Source organism: Seriola dumerili, unplaced genomic scaffold (assembly GCF_002260705.1).
Source record: "Seriola dumerili isolate Sdu_G_001 unplaced genomic scaffold, Sdu_1.0 BDQW01001299.1, whole genome shotgun sequence".
Taxonomy (NCBI): Eukaryota; Metazoa; Chordata; class Actinopteri; order Carangiformes; family Carangidae; genus Seriola; species Seriola dumerili.
Window position 1 is genome coordinate 2,893,755 of NW_019175554.1, and position 25,567 is coordinate 2,919,321.

Here is a 25,567-nt window from a genome sequence, read left to right on the forward strand (position 1 = left end):
CTTTATGGCAGAGGCCTCTCCTCAGTGAAACTTTGCAATAAAGCTTCTAAAGTATTCTCAGACTGGGAGAAACAAGATTCTCTGATCTGATGAAACCGAGATTGAACTGTTTGGCTTCAATTCTAAGCGTCATATCTGAAAGAAGTTTTTTCCCCCATCTCCACACAGGATCTCCAGAGCCCAGAGTGACCATCAGGCTCTTGGTCACCTCTCTTACCAAGGCCTTCTTCCACTGAAGAATTATGGAGCCTTCTACTGACCTGTGCCTTGACACAATCCTGTTTCTCAGCTCTGCAGGCAGATCCTTCTGCCTCATGGCTTGGTTTTTGCTCTGATATGGATTGCCATCTGTGAGACTTTATATAGACAAGTGTGTGATTTATGAATCATGTCCAATCAGCTGAATTTACCACAGGTGTGCTCCAATCAAGGTGAAGAAACATCTCAAAGACATCTCAGTCAGTATGGGGCAGATATATGAGTGTAAATTGATAAGTGAAAAATATGTTTTTTTTTAGCATAAGGCTGCGACAGAACAAAATGGGCAAAAAATTGAAAGGGTCTGGAAAACTTTCTGAATATACTGTACATGAAGTATGAGTTTAAGATGATATGTACCAGAGGGAATATGCAACATGACAACTAATTTGGAAGCCAGTGTGGTTTTGGAAATAATGAGAATGGCCTTTTCAGTGTAGAAGACATCTTGTCTCCACCAGTATAACTTTTGTGACAACGTTTGCATATTCATATACTGTGTTTTTATGAATGATTAGTAGTTTATTGAACTTTTTTTGTAGAAAAGACCCTTGGAATTTTTGTAATGTCTTGAAACATGTCTAGAGGTGACCTTTAAGTTGGGGGAAGGTGCACGTAAAGTACAAGCCTTTAACTGTCACATCTGTTTGTTTTTGTGCTCTTGGGTTTTGTGCAAGTGAAACTCAAACTCAAACTAGTTGTTTCTTCATTTATTGTGAATATTATTTACTACATTTCTGTAGAATGGGCTACAGTGAGTGTACCTATGTAACAGCATTACATAACAGCAATTTCTGCACATCCAACCAGACAAAACAGCTACTTTGCAAAAACTAATGATATGAAACAGGTTTTGAATTCAGATAGGAAACTGTCATTACAAAATCATACAAAAACAAGTAAACACAGACGTTTAAGGCATTTGTTTGCTGGGAAATACATTTTGCATCTTGAAGGGATCATGCACACACCCTTGCCCACATCTGCATATCATGTCACCAAGTGATGCTCAACAAACATTGGGAGATGTTTAATCCTGAGACTGGAGTAAGTCAGGCTTTTACTGACTTGACTGTCAAATGTAATTTGCTGTTAGCTGGAGTCACAACTGCATCAGTTACAGTGTAAACCACAAAGACGTCTCAATAAAATCCACATGCATGTTAAGCTAAAGCAGATTAAAAAAAAAAAGTCTTACAGTATCTGATAAATCACTTATCTACTATGAAGAAATATAATCAGATCTCTGTCTCCCACAGAATGTGTAGGATTTTTATTTGTCTGGTCCCTTGACAAAGTAGTAATTTATAGCATACATTGTAGGCTACTTGAATAACTAGCACTACTTGATGGTCTTTAAATGAGGTGGTGAATAGCAGAAAATAGGAAATTGGGTGTTGCCACTAAATTGATGAAAAAGAGGATTATGAAGTAACTCTAAATACAAATGCTTCAGGCTACATAGAAGAAACGGATCAATAAATTAATGGCTCTACAATCCATTTTAAATAGATAACATTCTTTATATCTACAGCAACATTTAGTATCCAGCTAGAGAGTATGAGCAGGGTACTAAAAGTCATTAAGTATTTATTTTTTCACTGAAATCCTCACTCACACGTATTCCAACCAGGGTATAAAAACTTCTTCTCTTTTCTGTGTATCTCTGAAATCAAGGTTACAGTTGTTTGTGCCTACAGCATATGGAGACACAAATATCTGAGAACAGATATATAGGCCATTTATTATCCCTGTGTAACACAAGGAGGAGTAAAGCCGACGCATGATCAACCTGAACTCATCCACACAAAATGATTGTATTAAAACAGAAGATCTGTTCACAGCTCTTCCAACATTTCCTTCATGTAATCTGTTCTTTTGGTAGAAGTCTTATAATTGGTCCCGTAGCAAGTTGGAAATACATTTGGAAGATGAGACATGATGAGCCTGCAGCTTCTGTCTCACCACAACACTGTTGAAGCCCCCTCCCCCCCAAACGCTGCAGTATAATGGAGGTACTTGGTTTTCAAATGCACAGTTTTTAATAGGGGTTTTCCCTAAATATAACACACTCTAATAACAAAACTGACAATCTTATAGCCCAGCTAAAGATCAGTGGAACTAAACATTACGTAGCTACCAATTTGAAAGACGATTCAAAAAGAAACTGTCTGAGGAATAAGCACCGCCTATTAATTTTCTTACATATAAATGTTTCCTATCCGATGTATTTAAACATTTGTAAGTTTGAGTGTTTTCTACATTCATAGTTAAATGATATGAACTTCCGACCACAACTATCATTCAAACAAATTCACAACTGACAAATACTCTAAATTCTTGTCTGCTCGGTTCAGTCCTTCATCTTGTATTCTCAGTAAAAGAATCACATGCAGCACGTTAGAATAATATCATTTCCAGCTCTTTAAAGGGTGATTACATCTAATGTATTATGTTCAACACCACAAACTTTAACTCTGTCAACACATACAAAGACATTCGGTTATGACTAATGGAGAGTTTGATTGCATTACATGGGGAATGATACAAACTACAGTTACACTATTTTTGCTCCTTGCTGTTTTTTTCTGTCCCATCACTTTCCAACATTTTTTATGGCACAGAAAAGTTTCATCCACCCAAGAAGCTGCTTTAAAGTATGTAAGCAAAATGAAATGTTGCATTGGATTTTTTTTTCCTTTTTCTCATGCCTCGATGCAGATAAAATTAGTATATCTTGATCATACAGTCTATTTAAAAAGAAAAGATAATAGCGTTTTTATCCCCAAGACAAAAGCCCTTGCATATGCATGTTCTCAACAGGGTATTAAACTCCCAGACATGTCCATTTTTGGCTTGGTTAGTTGGAGGAGTGAAGCAGGGGGCTACAGGCACTCAGACAACACTTCATGCTTGTCTGTCATCAAGGACATTTCTGACTGTGGCTCTGTGATGAAACTGGCACTCAGCTGGAGTTTTAGCTTCTCCACCTCGTAGTTATGTAGGTACTCTTGAATCAGGTAGCGTTCTCGCTTAATCCGCGCCTTCACATCAGACGGGATGTCTGGGATCATCCACGCCACAAAGAACTTCACCACAAAGACCACATGCTGCAGGTTGGAGGGGATAATCACATGATATAGAGTTAAATCAATTTCCTAAATTAATTCTGAGCATTTATTCTTAGGGTGTGATGTAGAAAGAAACTGTGTTGTCTTACTTCCATGATAATAATGAAGGCCATTTTGGCTGCCAGGATGTGCCAGAACTGCATGGTGTGAGTGTACTTCATGTTGTGGCCTGGAGGGTAACGGTAGTCACGGTATCTGTATAAAACAGCAACAGGATGGGCATCATACAGGGAATAATGTGTACATTCACATAAAAGTGTACTGGTACAGCACTGGTGCACAGTAGCAAATGCAACAGCGCAGAACTTCAAAGCTTAACTCAACGACAAGATACAAACACTACTAACTATAAACGCAGACAAAATGTATCCTCCTGGCATACAAAACATACAAAACACTAGAATGGAAATGTTTAGTCAATTAAGCAGTTTAGTCAACCAACAAAGAATTAATTGCCAACAATGTTGATGATCAATTACTAATCACAATTTTCATTATTCTCTGGTTTCAGCTTCAGTTATCACTATAAACTGCAATGGTGCACAACAAGCTCTTTCCCCAATACCTGCAGGTGTCGGTCACATTGTCAAGCCAGTTGTTGCGTTCCTCCGGCATGTTTTCCATGGGGATTTGTGAGATGTTGTATATCGACAGGCTGTTGTTGACGTAGCCCTCCATGCTGGCATTTTTGCTGTAGGCATACAGGTAGACCATACGGGGAATCATGTCTGAGGTGAACGCCATGATAAAAGCCTGGAACGAAGGGAAACACAAAAGGCTGTTGATACAATGTTTGACGATGAGGTAAAAATTCTGATTCTAATTTGAAGCTGCTGCCAAACATTTATTGTAAGTGAAGATGTAAAAATGAATATAGATTTAGAAAAAAAAACTCACTCAATGTCTATAGTGTTTTACATTTCCTGACAAACAAAACTCACATTGGTAACAACGGATAAAATGGCCACTGCGTTGAGGATCTCTTGCCACGCTCCAATGTTTCGGGCCTTGGAAGCCACCGGTCGTCTGAACTGAGTGGTGAACTTCCAGGCGTCCACCCTGATCTCCAGGATGTTGTTGAACAGAGCGAGGAGGGGAGCCAAGGGGAAAGAGGCCACAAACAGAGTGATGAAGCCAAATTGGATCACTGAAACGACAGACAGGGAGAACAGTTGGAGAGAGTGAGTGGTGAAAAAGAAAAGGCAGAAAGTGGAAAACAGGATAATGAGACAGCTGGCTGTGATCAGTTGACATTCCCTGATAAGTCTGTAAAAATATGTGAATTGTAATTTCATATATCATACAGCCAGACCAGTTTTGTATCTCACCCATCTCCAAGTATTCATAGAATAAGCCCAGTTGGGTGAAGTTCAGCAGGACGTTGTCCTGCTCCCAGCGGCTGTAATGGTTTTCAGGATTGTGCCGCCCCTTTCTACTACTCCACCAGTTACGCATCAACCTATCAACGAGCCCATGAAGAAGAACTATATGTCAATATGGGAATAAGTAAATAGAGGTAAAATCATATTTTGGACTTTGCACAAAGCCTATAAGAAATTTCCAGAGAGCAATGACAGTGAAATGATCTCTGTTTTCATTGGCTGAATCATACAGTTCAAAATGAAAATCAAATAAAATCCTGGCAACAAGCTCCATATGTTCTGCACACAATGTCTTTATCTAATGGAAGAAGTTATCTGAAAGTTATTTGGAGGATAAAGGTTTGATGGACTCACGGCAGCAGGGCTTCCTGAATGTTTCCCCACAGTTGTTTCCCAGCCATGACGATCACCAGCTGCGTGGTCAGCTCGATCAGACAGCCACCAGGGTCGCACTAGGACAGCGAGAGGCTACTAGTTTTATATAACACACTTTTATTTTATTTGACTTGCTATTTTATAGCCTTCAGATTATGAAGCTGCTTTTACTTGTAGAAAAAAAATTCACCTCCTCATTTCTCAGTTTGCTCCATTTGCCAAACATGTAAGAGTAGTCACCAGGGAAACCCACAAATTTGCCTTTGAAGAAGGCCACATAGAAGCATGAGGAGTAGTAGTTGACAAACTGGAACAGAAACATCTTCATGGTCAACCTGTTCTCATACTCCAGGTGCGTCTTTGGGATTTCTGTGAAGCAAAGGGTTTGCAGATGATCTCATGTTACAAGCAACATTCGATAGTAGAGCATGAAGTTACATAATGATGAACCCGACTCTGTTGTACACTCCTGGCATTGGTGTTTAAGCTCTTAGTTAGCCTGTTGGGAATGTCAGGTGAAACCTCATTACCCATATCAGTGATCCAAATGGCCACCCTCTCATAAAAGAAGTTTAGGATCATGATGATGACAAAGTTGATGCAGGAAGCAGTGACAGAAGTCGCTAACTGTGGGGTGATGAATCTGCCCACCACCTGGATCTTCCTCATAGGGTCTTTAATGATACTTGCAAAGGCAGCATACACAGCCAGCCTGTATGCTATGACCCCGATGATACAGGCCACTATCAGAGAAATCTGCAGAGAGCACACACATAGAAAGCTTGTTGACAGTATGTGACTGGACATAGAAATTATCCGCTAAAGGTATAATGTACATAAGACACGCACGCACGCGTGCATTGTGTGTACTGAGGTGAACATTCAGTTACCCAGAATAAAACCGTGGCTGCAGAAAGGCAGAAGCGAGCACACTTGCTGGTGATGGGGAGATAGGGCTCCATTTCCTGAAAGATTAATTACTATTATTATTATTTTATTGCTTTAGAATTATTGTTTTAAAATTGCATATTTGTCATGTTTATTCTCATTGTCGAACGTTTGTTCTAAAGCACCTGAGTGATCTTGTTGAGTCTCCTGTTAGTGCATCTGATCTCGAACTCTGGTCGGATCTGAAGCTGTTGCTGCTCCTCTTCGAAATCCACCAGGTCCCACTCGTACTCCAGCCGGGCCTGACGCCGCTTCCAGAACTCCAGGAACAGAGTTACTGTCAAATTGATTTGAGGAAATGAAACCTAACATAGATTTTGTTGTACAATGAGAAATTAGTCTTTGTGTGAGCGTGTTTGTGTGTTTTGGAGAGATTTTTTTATGACTTTAATCAAGTTGTGGCTTTTGCACCAACTTTTTTTTTTTTTTTTTTTTTTTTTTTTGAAGTGTAATGTGTTTCAGCTGTGCCGTGACTCCCGTCACTTCTTGGCTAACTGCTGCGCATGAAGCCAATTTTCAGGCATTCTTTGTCCTGCACTGTGCTGGGCAAGCTATCCAACTGCCTGAGCATAACAACATAATTGTGCTGGCAAGTCGTTCTGGGATGAAGCAGTATGGGTGACGGTTGATGCATCAGTGTGAACAGGCTTTAACTGTGAAAATCTGTCCTACATTAGGAGGGGGTATGATGGATCTTAAACAAAGTACAAGTAGCACAGACTGACACTTACCCCAAATCCCCATAAATATGGCAAAGAACACCGTCCCCTCATTATCAAACAGATGGGATTGCTGGGAGAGGGAATATGAAAAAGGATGAGTTCCTTAGAGAAGTAGAGGAAGTGACATGCTGGGCATAAAAAGGGTGACATACTGCCTTCTCAGGAGGATACTATTTACAGTATTTACTGTATTTGTAGGATTAAATGTGGTTGACAAAAACATTTCAATCATTGTAAGACATAAAAGATCTGCGTTATTGAATTTCACCTATGTAATATAAAGAATAAGTGTTACTCCTGGCTTCAGAATCATGCCTAAGTAACGTATGAAGTCAAATGTTTTACCCAGGATGAGAGACAAGTAGAGTTGAGCTTCCAGAAAGGGCATTTTTTATCACAAAGAGGACACATCACAATGCTGCCTCCAATATAGGCATCACATATTTCTTTGCTAAAAAGAGAATAAACACAAATTAACATAAATAAATATAATCAAAGGTAAACACAGCAGTATTTGTTCAAAATGCGATGTTAAAATATGATGATGTACATCTAGAATCAGGTTCTGAGCAGGCCGTCTTCTAGTCCTGCAGTGATGTTAACTTCCAATTAAGGGAACTTTTAATGTTAAAGCATACAGTGAGATTTTACATAATGCTGTATTTATAACTGTTTGACCCTTTCCTGTTTCAACATGAAGATGCCTCTGTGCACAAAGCCAGGTCCATAAAGAAATGGTTTCCACAGTTCTATAATCTTGGGGAAAGCGTTCCCAGAAGAGTGGAAGCTGTCATAGCAGTATATGAATACCCATGAATTACACCTATGAGTTTAGTGTTTGCTTGTCTACATACTTTTGGCCATATAGTTTTCAGCTCCCTGATGCCCTCTGGTGGTACTAACCTTGATATGTTGTCATCATAGCTGAGCACTCCATAGGTGAAACATATAAGGCCCATGACGGCTGCAAAGAAGAGCATCTCTGTGTAGAAGCCCAGCCAGGCAAAGTAGATCCCAATCTTTTCTCCATAGTACTTCCTGCAGAAAAAGAATTGTGTTAAAGTGGTATCTAACTCAGATTTCAGATTTCAATTTCAGTCAGAATCAGTGATAAAAGTAAAAAGTGTCTGACTGCATTCAGATGCGGTTCGTTTACCTGATGAGGTTCAGAGGCTGCTCTTTGTAAAAGCAGAGGAAACTGGCCCAGTTCTTGTACAAGTTGTAGCGCTCACTCTCACACTCAGCATTTCTTGCCCTTTTCCAGTATCGACACTGAAAGGAAAACAACCAGTGGAACAACATCAAGCAAAAGATGTTTGGAAATAAAAGAGAAAGTTCTTGGCAAGAGAGTGAATGAGCGTGTTTCCCAAAATATAACTATTGCATCAACCCTCTCTGAACATCAGCATTATCAGAACTTCAAGTAGAAAGGGAAAAAATAAACTACATAAACTACTGATATGATCGAAAATAATCACTGTAGTAGTAGTAGTAGTACAGGTAGTATTGAGAGTAAAATGTACTCATTCTACAGAACTGCTTGTGTCAATGTGTTTTCATCATCATGAGTTAATATATATATATATATATATATATATGCAGCATTTTAATGTTGTGTGTGATCCAGGAAGCATTACTGCTGAGTTCTTAATATGGAATTGTACTTATTTGTGTTGTGGCTTTTGCATTCGTGTTGTAGATTTTTCATTCGTGTTGTTGCTTCTACATTGTTGTTGTGGCTTTTGCATTCATGTTGTGGCTTTTGCAATTGTTTATACTCTATGTTTCATATCATAAATCCTGCACGTTGAATCATGATCTGCAAGGAATTACAGATAAAAATAGTAGCTGGACACAGTGATCTCCCTCTGTAATGCAGTAGTTGTAAAAGGTCTGGGAGTGCTGAAGTGGTACTATCTAAAAGTTGCTGTTTACCTGAGTGAATCTACTTTTATTGTTTGACATCTACATAGTAACGTTCCTTTATTCTATGTGGGCTTACATCATGAAGTGGGAAGGCGGCTGTGTAGGTCCCATTGCTGAGTAATCGCTTGATTCCCGTCTTGTCTCTGTCTTTCCGACCCTCTTTGTAGTACGGGCAACGAGCCAGGATGTAGAACACCTAGCAACAAGGAAAGGATTTAACCAGAGATTAAGGGATTTGGATTCATTTGAACTTTTTAGCTAAATGCATTTTTTTTTCTTCATTGTTGCACAAGCATTTCCTAACACTGTAAAAACAACTGTTAACTTGTGAGAGCATTTTCATACACATACAGTATACACTGAACAAAAATATAAACGCAACACTATTGCTTTTGCTCCCATTTTTCATGAGCTGAAATGAAATATCTAAGACACACACACATTTTCTTCATAAATGTGTTTAAATCCATGTTAGTGAGCACTTCTCCTTTGCCAAGATCATCCGTGCACCTGACAGGTGTGCTGATTACACAGCATGATTATTGAACAGGTGTGCCTTCGCCAGGTCATAATAAAAGGCCACATTCAAATGTGCAGTTTTATTTTGAAAAAAGACATTTATTAGGTTCTGAACTGTGTGACTTGGGCTACAGAAGTGTGTTTTTGGATCTGAAAATGAATCTGAATCTGGTGTGACCACCATTTGCCTCATGCAGTGCAACACATCTCCTTTGTAGAGAGTTAATCAGGTTGTTGATTATGGCTCGTGGAATTTTCGACTGCCCCTCTTCAATAGCTGTGCAAAGTTGGTGGACATTGACAGGAATTTGAACATGCTTTTCTACATGCAGATCCCAAACATGCTCCGTGGGTGACATGTCTGGTGACTGCCTAGGCCATGCAACAACTGGGCTGTTTAAAGCTTCTAAGAATTGTGTACATGATGCTGCACTGTGAGGCGATGGTGGCAGATGAATGGCAATGGGCCTTAGGATCTCATCACGGTATATCTGTATATGTGTATTTTTTGTGTTTATAGAAGAAATCTTAGATCATTTATTTCGACTCAGGGAAAGACAGTGTTGCATTTATATTTGTGTCCAGTGTATATACTAAACTATGAGACCCAAGAGAAACTGGCAATGTAACAAGTGAATTCTGATTTGAGAGAAGACATACTCACAATCCTGTTTCTTGTGGATGGTGGGAAGAACGTATCCTTGTCAGTGATGAGGAAGAAGTCAGTCTTGGTCTTGTCAAAGGGGTAGGTGAAATAGTCAGGTTGTGGGTGCATTATGTGTTCTGGCAGACGGAAAGGATGCGAGAGCCACTCCAGTGGGACCTCCTGACCATGAGGGATATCACTCTCCTTGAAGGGAACTTTGATCTTTAAGACATCAGCGTAGGTTGCCAGTACGTCCCATGGAGCATGGATCTTCAAGAAATATGTCTTCTGGTCTTTGGAGTCCTGATACAAGCATAAATAGATTGTAACTATTTACACTATTGCCTTAAAATAAGTAAGGATAGCGGTTTAATGTGTCTAATACTGAGCCATCCCTTTAAGACTTTTTCTGTAGGAAATGATGTGCCTCCACAAACTATCCACTAGGTGGTGCAGGTACCCTGTGATTGAGTTTCTTACTGATTTGTCCTCTGTCTCCAGCTCCAGTCCTGCTTTCTCAAGGTTGGCTTCAAACTCCCTCCTCCTTTCCTGTGGACACAAACACACACCACAGCCATGAGAGCCACGCAGACTTGCACAGCCTTAGTGTGTATTCTGCTTCACCTATCCTCGTTATTGAAGCTTAAAAAAACACTTGGTTCCTCTGAAAAAACGTGTCTCTTGTTAGATGACGCATTCTGCAGTTCATCCTGTCTGACTGTTTGTTTGATATATCAAACTCTTACAGACTTATTACAAAGAGAGGCCATGGCGACTGGTCCAAAAAGGGGCTTGAAGGGGGGAGATGGTGGGGGATTTATTAGCATTTATAATGACTGAATTTTGCTGATGGCTCGTTAGAAGTTGAGAAACCTGAGTTTTTCCTCTAGATCAACAGCTAGTTGAACTCTGTGGAGAAGTTAATAAATGCTTATAGGACATAAATCATGTTGTATATGTTAAAACAGTAAGCTAAATTGATTTTTGGTCCATATGTTCTGTGGCCCTTTTCCAGAGGGCAGGCAGTCAAACTACAGTGCTAACTTACAAGCAGAAGTTATGATGATGAGTAGTGCATATCTGAAATCTCAGTTTACTGCTGACTTGAACCTGTGAAGTCTCTGTTATAGTGCTGAGCAGTGTACAGTGGGTTTTTAGACCTCTTTTTTGTTGTTGTTGAAAACAGCAGCCTGCTGCAACCAAAAATAAAGCTATGAGAATGAATCAAAACAGACAGTGCACACAGTTTAACAATGAGCTGAAGCTCATTATAAATTCTCCATAAAACCCAGTAGAGCTGCAGAATCAGATGATAATTCACTCTGGGTTCATCACTGTTTTCACATTCTGACTGTGATGGTGAGAGACAGGCACAGAAAGAAGTGATTTAACTGGTTGTGACTTGTGAAAGTACACCTCCTTCTTCCTCCAGTCATCCTCAGTCCTCCCGTCATGTGACTGATAATCACAACATTTACTTCACACGTGATGTAAACTGCATGTATTCATGCATACCCTTTATCTAACATTTGTCTGTCGGTAAACAGCTGGTCTCATTATTACAAAATAATTAAAAATCTGTTCATTTCAACAATTGTGTCAGATCATGAATGTCATATTGCTATGGAAAATGTGTTCTCACTTCCTCTTTGTGGTATGCTTTCCTGTTCTGGATGTAAATGGTGTAACAATGTGTGTCACACTGTGAAATACTGAGTAGTCAAGCAACATGTGACTTTTCTTTTACACTTACCTGTTTCTTTTCTCCATCTTTGTCATCTACATAAGACAACACAAAGTCTACTCTTCGTACTCCGTCCCTGAAGAACACGGTGTCTTTGTTTGGTTGTAGCTTGTCTGTCTGAAGGACAAACAACAGACATCAAATGACACATTTCGTTCTCTCACAGAGTATGGGAAGCAAAAGCAAACAGAAACATGCAATACTTGTAAAACAGATACTGAGAAATGAAACTGTCAAGATCTTGATGACAAACATAACAGGCTCAGACCTGTCAACAATGACAGATATATAGTACAGTATTAGATACAGAGGGAAGCGCACTGTGTCCCAGAATTATACATGTAAGTTAGGTTTACTGAAAACCGCTGACTCCAGGGTTTAGACAAACACTGTACACGGGATAGTAATGAAAAGTATTTCAAGAGAATGTCAAGAAAAGTTTAGAGGGAGGCCATGATGACTGCAGAAAAACCTCATAAAACTGTTGGACACCACAATCACAGGCTGTCATTATATAAAAATAGTTGATGGTGGAGGAGAAACATGTACATGTTCTATATCAAGTTTTGTATTTCAATTATTTTCTTAACTCTGAAACTTTCACATAATTTTTTCCCATTAATGTGTAAATGCTTTTTTATTGACATGACTGACATCTAAGGCCATTCTGTATAAGAAACTTCCACTCTTTGCATCTAAGACATGAACTGTTATCTTTACCCCTTGAAACAGCACTCTTCGGGAAATGATCAAATCATGGAAATGGATACAAGATCAAGTGATCTAGAGAATGTAATATACAATAATGCGGATCGGTACATCAGTACGAATCTCATAATCTTTAACCAATCTTGAATTTAAGATACTGCTATACTGCTTCAGTCTATGCTTGTCATTTTGGATTTTATGAGACTGAACTTTTGTCAAACCAAAAAAACACATTTACTTGTCCGTCCACCAGCAATAATAGTCCCCCGGCAACCAAGACCAATACTATAGAGCTCACTTACATTGTGGCTTTTGCACTCGTGTTGTGGCTTTTTGCATTCCTGTTGGGCCACCGTAGTTTAGTCTCTTTAATTTGAACTTAATCTGAATTATTTTTTATTGACAGAACTTTACTGAAATACGATGTATTCTTAAAACCTATAGTTTATGTAGTTATCCATATCAATAAATGCTTCACTTAAACCTGACTTTAAAAAAGGGTCTACTCTTTTTCCAGTTGGATTTTTGATGTCATTGTTTACAGAAAGACACATCAACAGGCAGAGAATAACTGGTTCCAGTTTGTTGATTTTTGTGCGTCTGTCTGCTGTACATTCAGCCATATTATGAAAGCTTAATAACAACATGGAGTACGCAGTTATTGAACTCCACCCAGCTCACACTGCACTAAGTGATTTTTTGTATCAGAGACATGAACACTCGCTTGTTACAGTTATTTAATCATGTTCTGACTTAATGAGATAGATTAGCGCTGAATGGAGTCTGTTCCATTGCTGCACCAAATCCTGAAGTCATACATCACAGAAACATAATATAATCAGTGTTATGAATAAGATGGATAAACCATCTGCTTGATGGCCTCATTGTATCACTGAAAACCCAGCGGACCGACAACAGGCTCGTGTTTGAGCAGCAACAGTTTATTTCTTTCTCACTGTTAGAGGAATGAGGGGAGCTCTTTGAGACACAGAGGTCTTGTGACTCAGCAGTGAGTTTGAGTCAACAAAAGATCAGTGAATAAGTCGACCAAAATCACACAAACATAAACAATGACATAAACAATCTGGTGGCTATAAAGAAAAGAACATAGGCTTTGGAAATATTACACAGGCACCTTAACTATTGTTGAAAATCTTATGTAAGGCAGTTGATTTTGGATTGTAACAGATCAAATCAAAATAAAAATTATTACTTAACAATATGACAATTAAAAGAATAGCTCAACATTTTGGGAAATATGCCATTCTTCCACACAACTCTTATGTTGGTAAAGTACATATGAAACTACTACCAGCAACCAATTATTCCAATGTATTCAACCAACCAATAAAAACAAACAATATAATGTGTTAACTTTTTTTCCCTTCACACAGAGCCAGGCTATATCTTTCCACCTGTTTCCCGTCGTTATGCTAAGTTAGTCAACTGATGTAGCCTATATGTTGAAACGCCCAGAGATGCAGCAAAACTTACTTCTTTATGTCCAGGCAGTGTCCCTCTTTCAGATAGTGAATTGACGCCATTTCCACTGTTTTCATCTGCAAAAGAAATACAACAATAATAAGTATAGAATCATGTGCAGTATGTATCCAAAGTGGAATTTTGTGTAAATAAGTTTTCATAAAACTGAGTGCAGTACCAATACTGTTCACAATTGAAAAAGTAGTCTTAAGTATGCTATTGTTGTGTCGACAAACAATAGTGCAATTATTGTTGCTATATCCGTTGTGGGGTTAGTTTAAGTTGAGTCATTATTTAATATATGCGTAACTTCGATTGCTACTAAAGATCAGGGAGCACAATTTAAATGGTCTAACAACTTAAAGATGTTCATTTTGACTTACAAGTGTCTGTGTGCATTGTAGTGCCTCATATTTTCCCTGTGACACTTGTCATGCATGTGTCTTACACAGTAAAAGGTTAGTTCAGCTTTTTTTGGTTCATTTTACATTTGAGTGGTATCAATTCATCTCTTATGTATGTTCCTTTTGTTTATAGGCCGTGTTAGTATAGTCTGAATATTAGCCCAGTCATTGGATGGCTACACGATCAGTATGATCTGAACTCTAAGAAAGGCCCAGAGACTGGTGGCTGGTCAAATTAAACATGTAGAGATGTATGTATTTACACAGTTGCAGATTTTATGCAAGAAACTTTTCTTTAAAGAAAAAATGTCAACATCCATTTGTTTACATGCACCCACACCAAAGGAGGGACAACAATAGTTACAAAAATAATGTCATGATTATTATTTCACATGTTCTTGTTTATATATTTTAGAAAAATGCTAATGCTAGACTAAAAATAGACAGTGCAGGATCAAACCTTTTAGCAATGGAGTAGGCATTCTTCTCTTCCTATCCCACAGACATGCAGTAATTTAGCTAAGCTAGCTTAAGGTCTGTTTATATCCACACAGGATATGTGATATGCAGAATAATAATAAGGTTCACTCCGAACCACACTGTCCCTTTAAGAGCATTGGCCACACATGCATCTCAGACAAACTCAATTTAACAAGGACCCAATAAAAATCCTAGTCTCTTGGCAACAGCAGCAGATACAGACTCTTAACATATTGGTAAGCTAAGAATGAGAGATGAGAAGCACAAAGATACACACACACACACACACACACACACACAACAATGCAATCACACAGCACATGCCACACGACCAGCACACAGACACAACAGCACGCACAGCACACACACACACACACACACATACACATACACATACACACACACACTCCTCTTCCTATGACACACAACATTCCAGCAGTGCCTCTCTCTTGCTGCGTGGCAGACTCTGGCAGAGGGAATGTGCTCATGTAGCACTGCCCTGCTCGCTGCCTGCGCCCCCTATTATTTCCTGAATGGTGGGAAAGCTGCACTTCCTGCATGGGGGTGGCTGGAATATGCATCAGTGAGGAGGAGGGACATGGGGCTGGGGGTAGCTGTTGTACCAGAAGTCCAACCTTCCCCCAAGATGACACACTCTCAGCTCACAAAGGAGACAAAGATCTCCAGCCTCAGCTTCAGCACAGACTCACGAACAGCCACCTCTGATTAGACACAATGATCTGACAGACAGCAGTGTGAGCCAATAAAGGAGGGACTACGGGGTCTCCATATGGACTCACTAGGATGGAGTGTAAATGAGTTAGACCATAGGAATCCCTGAAGTATATAACGAGCAAATGGCAATGTGATTTTTCCATTTTGCTCGTGGGAAGCATCACTGACTGTGTTTTTTTCTCTTTCCTTTTTTGTCTCACTTGATTGGTCATACTCCAACTTTCCACAGCCAGTTATCAGATTCTGGCTTGAGCAAACAGAAGCAATGGGCCTGCAGTGTGTAACGTTTACTGCTTCAGAGAGACAAACAAATGAAAATGGGTCAAAAATGCAGAGTACTAAAAATAACAACTGTATATTGAAATCACACAGTTATTCATTCATGCAAAATTACCTCGGCAAATGTGGCTTATGAGGACTCAAATTAACTAAATTACACTCATTTGAAAGTAAAGCTCAGACACTCTGTTTTCCAACACACTTTCCACCCAAGCAATCTAGTTACACTTCAGATGCTGTCTATTTACAGTAGCTGAGATATTCTCCTGTGAACACGTTCACCATCAGAACAACAGATTATTGAAAAAATACACCAGTAACCTCCAGTGGTCTCGAAATCAAAGTCACACTTTTAACCACCACCTAAGAGGGAACTAGTGCCCCAAATGGTCAACTGCTGCTGAGCTTTGCTCCCTGATATGGCAGTGACATATATTCATAAGCTGTACTCTATGAATAGTATGACTGAGATATACTTCTCTCTTGCTTTTGATCTGATGTCATAATATGGGATACAGAGACTTTTTACCTCTTTGTATACCAACTCTACTAAAATCTTGAGAATGTGATGGACAACTTACTAGCGCAAATGTCCTGAATAAGGAAACTCTTAAACCCGACTGGTAACACCTGGTGGAGTGTACACACCACCCTGCAAGAGAACAAAACAGGAGCAGACGTGCAATACCATCAATGAAGCAGTGAGAACCATCCCCCCTGAGAGGCTTAGTCAAGGACAAAATCAACTAGCCTCTCATCCTAAATTCCCTTAATATATCCAGAGACACATGCAAAACACAAAACCACATGCATATCCAACCATTGCTGTTCTGTAGAACAGAGTTTTAGGAGTTGGACTTCAGTGTTTTTCTTTTTCTTCTTTTTCACAAGGGACAGATTTAAAAAAGAATCGTCAAGACTGAAGCAGCAGAGGTTGAGATATGATAAGTTTTAGTCCCTGGTACAGGTCAGGTCTAGCTCCAAAAATACTGGATCCTACACTTCCCATAATGCAACACCCAAGTCTGTGAAACTCCACTGCCAAAGACTTGATTGTGATTTTACCCAGGTTATTTTTGGCTGGACCGCAACAGCGGGGCCAGCCCTATAATCTGGAATGTCCCTGACTGACTGACTGAATGCAGTAACTTTAACACGGCAAATGGGAACGACTGAAAATGAGGCTTTGTACTAAAATACTGCTATGACCAATTAAACATATCAAACAGAGGGAATTAGAAAAAAAGACCTGCCTCAAATAAAAGTCTGTTACATTCTGGAGTTGAGGTAAATAAAGGCTAAACAATTTTTTGTGGGTCCCACACTGAGACTGAGCTGTGTGAGAGACTAAATTAGACAGATAGTCTGTCGCTTTTCACTTTCTCTCTGGTTGATTATTTTATAAGTAAATATAGCTGAAATCACAGCACTGTCTTCTGTCATTTGACCATAGGCAGTCTGGTCATACACTAGGTTTTGACGTAGTCTTTTTTTAGATTTAAGAAAGCCTCCAAAACCACAGAAAATATCATGTGAATGCTCTGACAGGCTGAGTATTACTCTCCTTGACCAGTCAACTCATCTCCACTTATGAGATCAATGTTCCTTTTCAGGACACAAAACTGGGTTATAAGCTCCAAGGCCACCGTCAAACTCTCTGAGGCAAACTGAACCTACACAAGGTGCACGCAGTAAAAAAAAAACACTTTTCCACTTTGCTCAGCGCCCCTAACAAGGCTGTACTAAATGACAGCAGCTTCCTGTGTATTAGCTCAGTTGGCTCAAAGGAATGGCTGGTAAGAATCTGGCATTTCCAAGGAAGGAAATAGAAATATGCTTGAAAATGCCTCCTTCATAAAATCAGCATGTTTGTTTAACCAGAGAAGACTATGCTGGCCCACAGTCTCTGCTTTAAAATGTTGCCAAGCAATGGAAAAGCACTTCTTGGGTATTACCCCACTTCTCCTCAAATCGTCTCCACAGTCCTCAAGTTAAAACACTCACAGGTCAGGTCCATAGAGAAATCTGTGTCCATGTTCCAAAGACAACAAGTTCACAATTGCTGCTTCGCCTCTACTCACCAGAGTATTGGAGGCCAGTGAGGACTGATCAGAATTGGGACCAGACAATTCTCCCTCACTCTGAATAATTAAAGAAATCAGAGGAGGAACGCTACAGTATAGGATAGTATAGTATATCAGAATAGGAGGCCACTCGTGCCAATGTATCAACTCCTAGAGGCATGTGCTGATCATGCAGAGAGAAATAAATCAGCAGAAGCTGTACATTCTCTCAACCTAAACAAATCCACTTTCACCCAGCTGCATTGTGACTAAACCGGATTCACTGCAACCTGGAAGAAGAAGTTTCCATTCCTTATGATGGTGGCTGCCTCTGGGAAGAAAATCCACCTAGATTTTTACACCTCTGAAACATAAAGTACATGGCCCCCAGATGAGATACACGTTTAGTGCTCCACAGTTTCACTTTGCCTGCCAGCATGAGTAATAGCCAGGAGAGGAGAGCGGCCCTCTTCACTGAATCCCTGAGAGTGAGTCATCAAAACAAGAGGGGAACCTGCATTTCTCAATCTGAACTGACATCCAGCAACTAGTTTTTGTCTGACAAGAGGATGTGAAAGGATGTGTCAGCCTCCCACACACCCACTTACCCACACAAGTACAATACATAATGCATAGTTTTCAATATCAAGAAGTTATCATAAACTTGTCATGTATTTATGACACTGGACAGGCTAAAAGCACATGTACACCAGCAGTGGTGGAATGTAATTTACTTAAGTATTATGTAAGTTCTGTACTTAGGTACAATTTTGAGGTGCTTGTATTTTACTTATGTATTTATATTTTATCCTCCACAAAATTTATTTGACAGATATAGTCATTATATTACATGGTCAAATTGCCCATCCCCAATTGAAACATTACCACGTGCACATGCCTCACTGCAGTATATGAGTACATGCATCAGTGCTGATCTGACACTCCAGCCATGAACACAGGACACAGCACACTTAACTACCAGGAACCTGGCTCTGCAGATACGACAAGAAGCAGAGACAGAGGCTGAAAGATCAGATACACAGACACTGGGTGTGATTAGCAGACGATCCACAAAGCAGCAGATAATTAACAGCCAAAACAGAGACAGAAACATGGTCAATTATTGAGGAGAGTTCAGCATGAAGAGAGAGCAAATGGATGAAAAGAGAATCAGCAGAGGTCGACAATGAGAGGACGGACAGACAGGCGTCACATAAAGCCTCTGATCTGCCCGTACCTGAGTGAAGGTTTATCCTGAATGCGGTCAACACTGCAGGACCATCTTTAAAGGACAGACAGACACAGGTTAGGAGGTGGTTAGTATTGAACTGTTGGTCAGGAGAGGTAAACATTCATGATTATTAATTGCTGTGACATTCTTGTCTTCTTAAAAATAAACAACCTAAAATCTGAACGAGCGCTGCTGGTAGCGTGCTGCGTAGTATACATCTGATTCAGTGAAACACCAAACTGTTTTTTATAATGACTCAAGCAAGCTGTGTGGGTGTGTTGTTTGCACTCAGTTAAACCACAGATAACACCTTTTTTTTTTCGGTTTGTTAACTCTTCAGATCACTGTTTTGCCTTGCACATCAACAAACGCAGACTAATTAACCACAGACATTATGACAGCATTGATCTTTTCTCAAGGGAAGTGACGCAAACATGGTACAGATTGCTCTACAACTTCCCTCTAGGCAGGAGTTTTATTAAGGCCAAAAAGGCTGGGCTGAATTGTGTGTAGATGTGTATGAAATATTGATTTGATTAAGGTTAGCACTCTGGTATAAATGTAATGAATCATAGTGTGAGTCAGCCACTATACAATATCAGGAAAGCATGAGTGGCTTTCTTCATTATTAGGGTGCATTAGGTGAATGTGGTAGACCCTCGCATATGAAATGGTAAAAACACTGAAATATTAAATTTCATATGAAAACACTTGAGTGAAGTAAGTCATGATTGTCTCAGAGGCATGGTGCACATCATGCTACAGTGAAACCACAGCATCCTGAGCTCGAACTGGGCCTAGGTCTTCAATGAGAAGACATCCTCTCTATCTCTCTCAACACACTTCCTGTCGAGTGGGCAAATACACACGAAGGGAAAAATGTGCACCAGTCAAATGTGAGTTTAAAACACACATTGAAAATTGTGGAGTCAAATTTGCTAAGACTTAAAAACAAAAACTGTAACAAATTTCAAGGTTCATTCCTGATCTTGGAAACAGCAGCTGATGAAACAATCTCACATCAATGTCTATTCAGTAGGTGTTCTGGGGCTTTCAAACATATCACATGATCTTCATTTGCCAATGTCGTTTGCCCAGTTGTCGCAGAATTGTGGACAATTAACAAAAAATATCCTCCTGACAAAGTTGTGTGGTTAAAGTGTGAGTTGTTTGTTTGTTTGTGTTAGGGTTGTATTGTCATTGTTGTGTCATTTCCTTTCTTATCTTCAGGATACTTAAGTCCCAGACGGGAGATTTCCTGACAATCCCCGGAAAGCTTGAGCAGTGTAAATATACCACGATAACAAGAGGTCATGTGCAGGGTAGAGGTTATAATGTATTATCTTCATGAGACACCATGTTTGATATGCTTGACAGTCTGTTAGGGGATGCATGTTTGAGGGAAAGAGTTTCTAGGGAATACTGGTCAGCACAGACAGGACTCAGAAAACAGCTCTCTTGCTTGCATTTAATGCATCTTTGGATGGTTTAAATGGCAAATTGATGAAAGTATGTTTGTTTCTGTTCCCTTATTTAATCAGGTTAAGCTACAATTACCTAGAGATACTATGCCTTTACAGGCACAGTTTTTTCATGTACAGCTCATACATAAAACATAATTTAATGACCTACCAGAGTGCTTGTTTTTTGTTTCATGTCCATGCACCCAAAGGCCAAGCAAATAGGCCAGAGCAAAAATGGAGGCACATGGAAGCCATGTTGTAAACACAGACCAGAAGATTTTATTTTAGTCTGAAACTAGAATTACCACCTTGTGGTTGTATGCCTTCACCATCGAGTCAAGCGGCAGAAAATATGGTCACAATCTCTCCGTCTGTTCCTGAGTGTGTTGAAAAGTGGCCAGAGGTGTTTGCACAACATTATTGTCACAGTGAAGTTGACCTTTCACCATTTTGATATAAAATATCTTTGCATGTTAAATTGTGTTGTAATTGGAGTATGAATTCTTGAGTTATGGCTAAAAATGTGTTTTGTGAGGTCACAGTGACCTTGACCTTTGAGCACCAAAATCTAATCAGTTCATCCTTGAGTCCAGTGAAAGTTTGTGCCTGCAGTCAGCTGTCCCTCACCTGGAGACATAAAAATAAAGTCTGTAACTTGTTCTGGCTCAAACACAAAACAAGCTCTAATAGTTCGACTGTATCTGTCCTCTAGTTTGCTCAGAGGAGATCTTGGTTTCTTTCCACATCTTACTCAGTATCATGGCTCCATCAAAGGGGGTAATACAATTACAAGGCCTGTTTCCATGGCAACTCTTTGGCTCTGCTTCACCTCTGACTGAAAGATCACTTGACCGACTAGGCTGCAGATACAGAGTGAATTCACCTTAAATGGAAACAAATTCTTTAAAAATATGAGTTATTTCTATTAAAAGCATTTAAAAGGGGAGTCATTTGATAAGAGTTATTGCCTAATTATCCCTGATAGATGCCAAAAAATGGCAACCTGCTACAAAAAGCTTTGAGTCTAGTTAAAAATGTGTTACTGAATGAAGGTATCACCAAGTGCCTGCTACGTTTAAGTGTTTTAGGTTTAAATAACCACCCACCAAATTATATATAATGTCACAGGACATCTGGTCTCTACCCAGTAGTCCCACGTCAGCCATGACTTGCTGTGAACCAGTGTTTGGCCAGCTGTGAACAAGAAAACACACTCCAAACACAAGGTGAAGACAGACCCCTTCCCCTCTCTCTGGTTCCTCTCTGTGGCTGAAGGTCTGCCATGATAAGTGCCTGGACAAAGCTTTTGAAGCTAAGTCTATTAAACCACAGCTCACCCTAGATAAACAAGCACGTGTCTTTATTAACAACTCACTGATTAACACAATAAAGAGTGTAGGTTTAAAAATTGAAAAGGTCTGAGATTTCATTATGTTTACTCAACACACTCCGATTCAACATGAATGCCGTGGAATAAATCATCTTCATATTTATTTTGTCTCTTTAACTGAAAATAATTCAATGACATACAATACAGCTAGCTAGAGATGTCTAAAAAATGTGGTGGGTGTATGCAAATGAAAATGAACGCTTCGAGAGCACAGACATCATTTTAGTGACTTTTCATACAACATTCACGACCACTATAATAAAAACCTGAAATGAGCTTGACATACAGACAATCGATATGTTCACATTTATAACAGTGCCATAACTACATCTTCTTCATGAATAATGTATCTGAATGAATAACTTGCTTGATAAGCCGCTAAGCTAAAATGGGCATGTGGACTCCTGGATTTGATTCTCATCTAACGGCAAACGTCAGTCTCTCGTTCTGTGGACTATCTTCATTAAAATGCAGCACTGCTCTTATCGTAAGAGCACCAGACTTTTCCTTTGCACTTCATCTTGTGTTCTGACAAACAGGGGTCAAAAGATAAGGTCAGTCAATACACGCCATTCACTTACTGTATCTCCAAGAGCGCCTATTCTTTCATGTGTGCTTTTCCTGTTATGGATTCACAACCTGCAGATTTCTGCTGGAAACCAATTTGTCTTCTGACCTATTTGACATGACACAGTTACTTCTAGAGATTTCTGTTTTGAAAATGATATGAAGTTTACCACTGCATATTTGACTATGGAGTTTAAAATGTCAACAAGACGGGTTCGAAAGAGGAATTTTAGTCCCTGACTTAAGTAAGACATTGATTATGTAAACAGGCATACGACATCAAATCAGCATGTTCTGAACAGAGAGCCATTACTGTACATCAGACTGATCTAAAGGCGTAAATAGAAGTTTTTGGTTTCATGCATTGTTAATAAGAACTTGTAAGTGAGCCTCTCATTATTGCAGAGCAGTTAGTCTTTAACCACAGTAAGTGGCCTGTTCCTTTTTTTCCCCACACTCAATTTACTTTTCATTTAACTGTAGATGTACGAAATTCCAAATATTAGGGAGAACACAACCTATGTGGTTTTCCCATTTCTGGCCAAACAAAGAACTGTTGCCTAACACAGACTGAACTGTCTTTTAGTATATAGGTCAAATGTAAGAAGAAATTCTGTGCAACCTCAGCACCTTTTTCTGTTTGGCAGCTACCGGATGTTACCACAGTAATGTCATCGCCACAACCTGTCATGCTGTGGGAGCTATGGGAGCCATAATGCTCGAGGTTTCTGCCTCTTAAAAGGATGTTTTTCCTCGCCACTGTCGCGAGGTGCTTGCTCATGGTGGTAATTGTTGGGGCTCTGTAATCAATATTATAAAGAGTAGAATCTAGACATGCTCTATTTGAAAAGTAACTTGAGATCAATTCTGTTGTGATTTGGCGCTATATAAATAAAATCAACTTGACTTGAATTAAAAGACCATAGCCCTCCATTATGGATATGAGCTGCCCTATGGAAGTGGAAACTAAATTTCAACTCATTTTCCTGTGTCCTTGGAGATTACTGTGCTTGGAAACAACGAATACCCCAGGAATTCCATCACGCTAATGGAGGACAGCATATCTTCTGTCCAGGCTGTTAACCTCCAGATGGAACCGTGTGAGGATTCTGAGGATGAAACCACAGACTGAAAAATGTTTCGCTGTTTAGTAAAGAGTCAGTGAAGCCTGACTATCTTACACAAGGGAATCCTATTCTATAAATACTGAGCTTGACACATCACAGAGAGGAGGAAAACGTGGATTTCTACAGGCGATCATTTTGTCCTTTTGTCAAATTAACTTCAACTTGACTTTAACTACAGTGACAATATCTGGGTCCTATAGGTGTGACTAATGAACCCAGATCCTACAAATGTGCCTCAGTTTGGCCAGTCTGGCCTCACAGTCACAAGTTTTAAGGGACACCCCCTCAACCAACACACACCAACAGTATGCACGCACAAACACCCAGCATGTCATGGGATCACTGCTTAATTTAACTGTCAGTATAAACTCTCCTGTTTTACAGGAAAGTCATTTCTACATGATGGGCTTATCCTGCTAAAGTTCTGACCCTAATTTACCCGAATCCTTCACCCACTTTATGCTGCTGTATGACGTCACTGTGCGCGGTCTCGGTGGATAAAACAGCTCCGAAAATGGCACAAAGTACATAATTTAAAAAACAACATATTTAATTAGGTTGTGGACAAAACATATGCACAAGCCAAGTAACCAAATTATATACAGACACTAAAATGAGTGTAAAAATGACATTTTGATGTAAGGATTTAGTTTGTCTGCTGAATTGGGAGATTACTATGTTTATTGCATCTTTTAGGCCTATGTTTTGCTATAATTGTGTTCTAAGGGGCTCCAATTTTGACATGAGGATATATTCTTCATAACCTGAATTTAATTGGATTAAATAATCAGTTCTGTGATATAAGCATTACTCTTGCACCATCTCATACTTTCCCAGAGAGGCTACTACAAGCAGTATAACAGCACTGATCACAAAAATATAGCAATTGGACACAACATGGTGACCACCACATGCTGTTAAAGATTAATTAGAGCATTTTTATATTACCTCCAGTCTGTGAATCCGTGGCGCTCTGCAGCTCGATCAAAGTTTCATCCTTCGCCTTTCCTGTTATTCGCCTCATAGCGGATTGCGGTGTTATTATAAAGGCTTCACCTTCTCGCGGAAAGTGGGGAGGGCAGTGAAGATGCCGCTGTGATCCCGTCGGGTCGATGAAGGCTCCACCATGCAGTCATCGGCTGATCACACACTGAAATCAACGAGTTCGATCCTGATCAATAGATGGCAGATGGATCATAATTCCATTATCACCGATCCCCAATGAAACTGTGCCCCGCCGGGTTCCCTAGCTCTACCCGAGAAGACCAGCCACACATAAAGGGGAGTGGCAGGGGCTTTTTTTTTTTTTTGGTCGGCAGAATGGTGTGTGTGTGTCTGAGAGAGTGAGAGAGATGATGAGAAAGGGGAGAATTTCTAAACCTATGTAACATCCAGGGAACTAAAGTGTAATCCGTAAAGTGACCTACTGAAATGTGGGTCATGTTGATGTGATGTCCGCTGACTTACAAAGCAGGTTACCTGTATGAGCTTTCAGAGAAAAAAACACCATTATTGGAGCTGGCAGTATGACTGAAGTGTTCAATACGATGAGGACATCTTGTGGCCGTTTCCAATGTTGCAGACATGTTCGCTTACTATGGAATCTGTCATTTCATCGTTTAAATAAAGAGAAGTTAGTTTCCCAATAAGCCATTCTTTATGAACAATTTGTAACTAATGGTTTTAATAAATGATTAACAGATGCTTTATAGATCAGCTAGGCCTATAAATCATTACTAAGAACAATATATGGGTTTCCAGGTTGTGAAAAATCTCTCTGGCTGGTGTTTGTCCTCCTCCAGCTGTGCCCTGGCTTTTTAGTTCACTTCAGTCTGTGGGAGTTTTGCAGGAGACATTTGTCTTGCTGCCTGGCACAATCAGCCACACCAAAGCAAAAGAAAAAGAAAAAAAAGGAATGTAGGACCATAAGATTGGGGCTGTTCTTTTGGTAACTATGGTGCAAATTATTTGCTAGAGTGCAAATTAA

General features: G+C 39.6%; 1 protein-coding gene across 2 annotated transcripts; it reads right to left on the minus strand.

Annotated features, from left to right (window-relative positions):
- Positions 1 to 953: 953 nt before the first annotated feature.
- Positions 954 to 24,838, minus strand: LOC111238361 (anoctamin-5-like). 2 transcript variants are annotated; one of them, XM_022767822.1, is made up of 21 exons: positions 24,529 to 24,838; positions 19,040 to 19,084; positions 13,854 to 13,918; positions 11,661 to 11,768; positions 10,388 to 10,456; positions 9,926 to 10,210; positions 8,819 to 8,938; positions 7,973 to 8,088; positions 7,720 to 7,854; positions 7,162 to 7,267; positions 6,826 to 6,886; positions 6,220 to 6,371; positions 6,037 to 6,111; positions 5,677 to 5,902; positions 5,337 to 5,515; positions 5,126 to 5,223; positions 4,718 to 4,848; positions 4,331 to 4,536; positions 3,955 to 4,142; positions 3,479 to 3,584; positions 954 to 3,368 (listed from the first exon to the last, which is right to left on the minus strand). In XM_022767822.1, exons 1-21 carry the CDS (start codon positions 24,602 to 24,604, stop codon positions 3,144 to 3,146), a joined length of 2,772 nt encoding a protein of 923 aa, XP_022623543.1. In that variant the 5' UTR covers positions 24,605 to 24,838; the 3' UTR covers positions 954 to 3,143. The 2 variants fall into 2 exon arrangements, with proteins under 2 accessions (XP_022623543.1, XP_022623544.1); XM_022767823.1 differs by lacking the exon at positions 19,040 to 19,084.
- Positions 24,839 to 25,567: the final 729 nt, after the last annotated feature.

Excerpts from the sequence above, each read along its gene's own strand:
- LOC111238361 (XM_022767822.1), bottom strand. The coding sequence starts at position 24,604 with ATGAGGCGAATAACAGGAAAGGCGAAGGATGAAACTTTGATCGAGCTG. Across the intron at positions 10,457-11,660 it reads AAGATGGAGAAAAGAAACAG|GAAAGGAGGAGGGAGTTTGA; the intron begins GTAAGTGTAAAA and ends TTGTGTCCACAG. Across the intron at positions 5,224-5,336 it reads GCAAACTGAGAAATGAGGAG|TGCGACCCTGGTGGCTGTCT; the intron begins GTGAATTTTTTT and ends TCGCTGTCCTAG.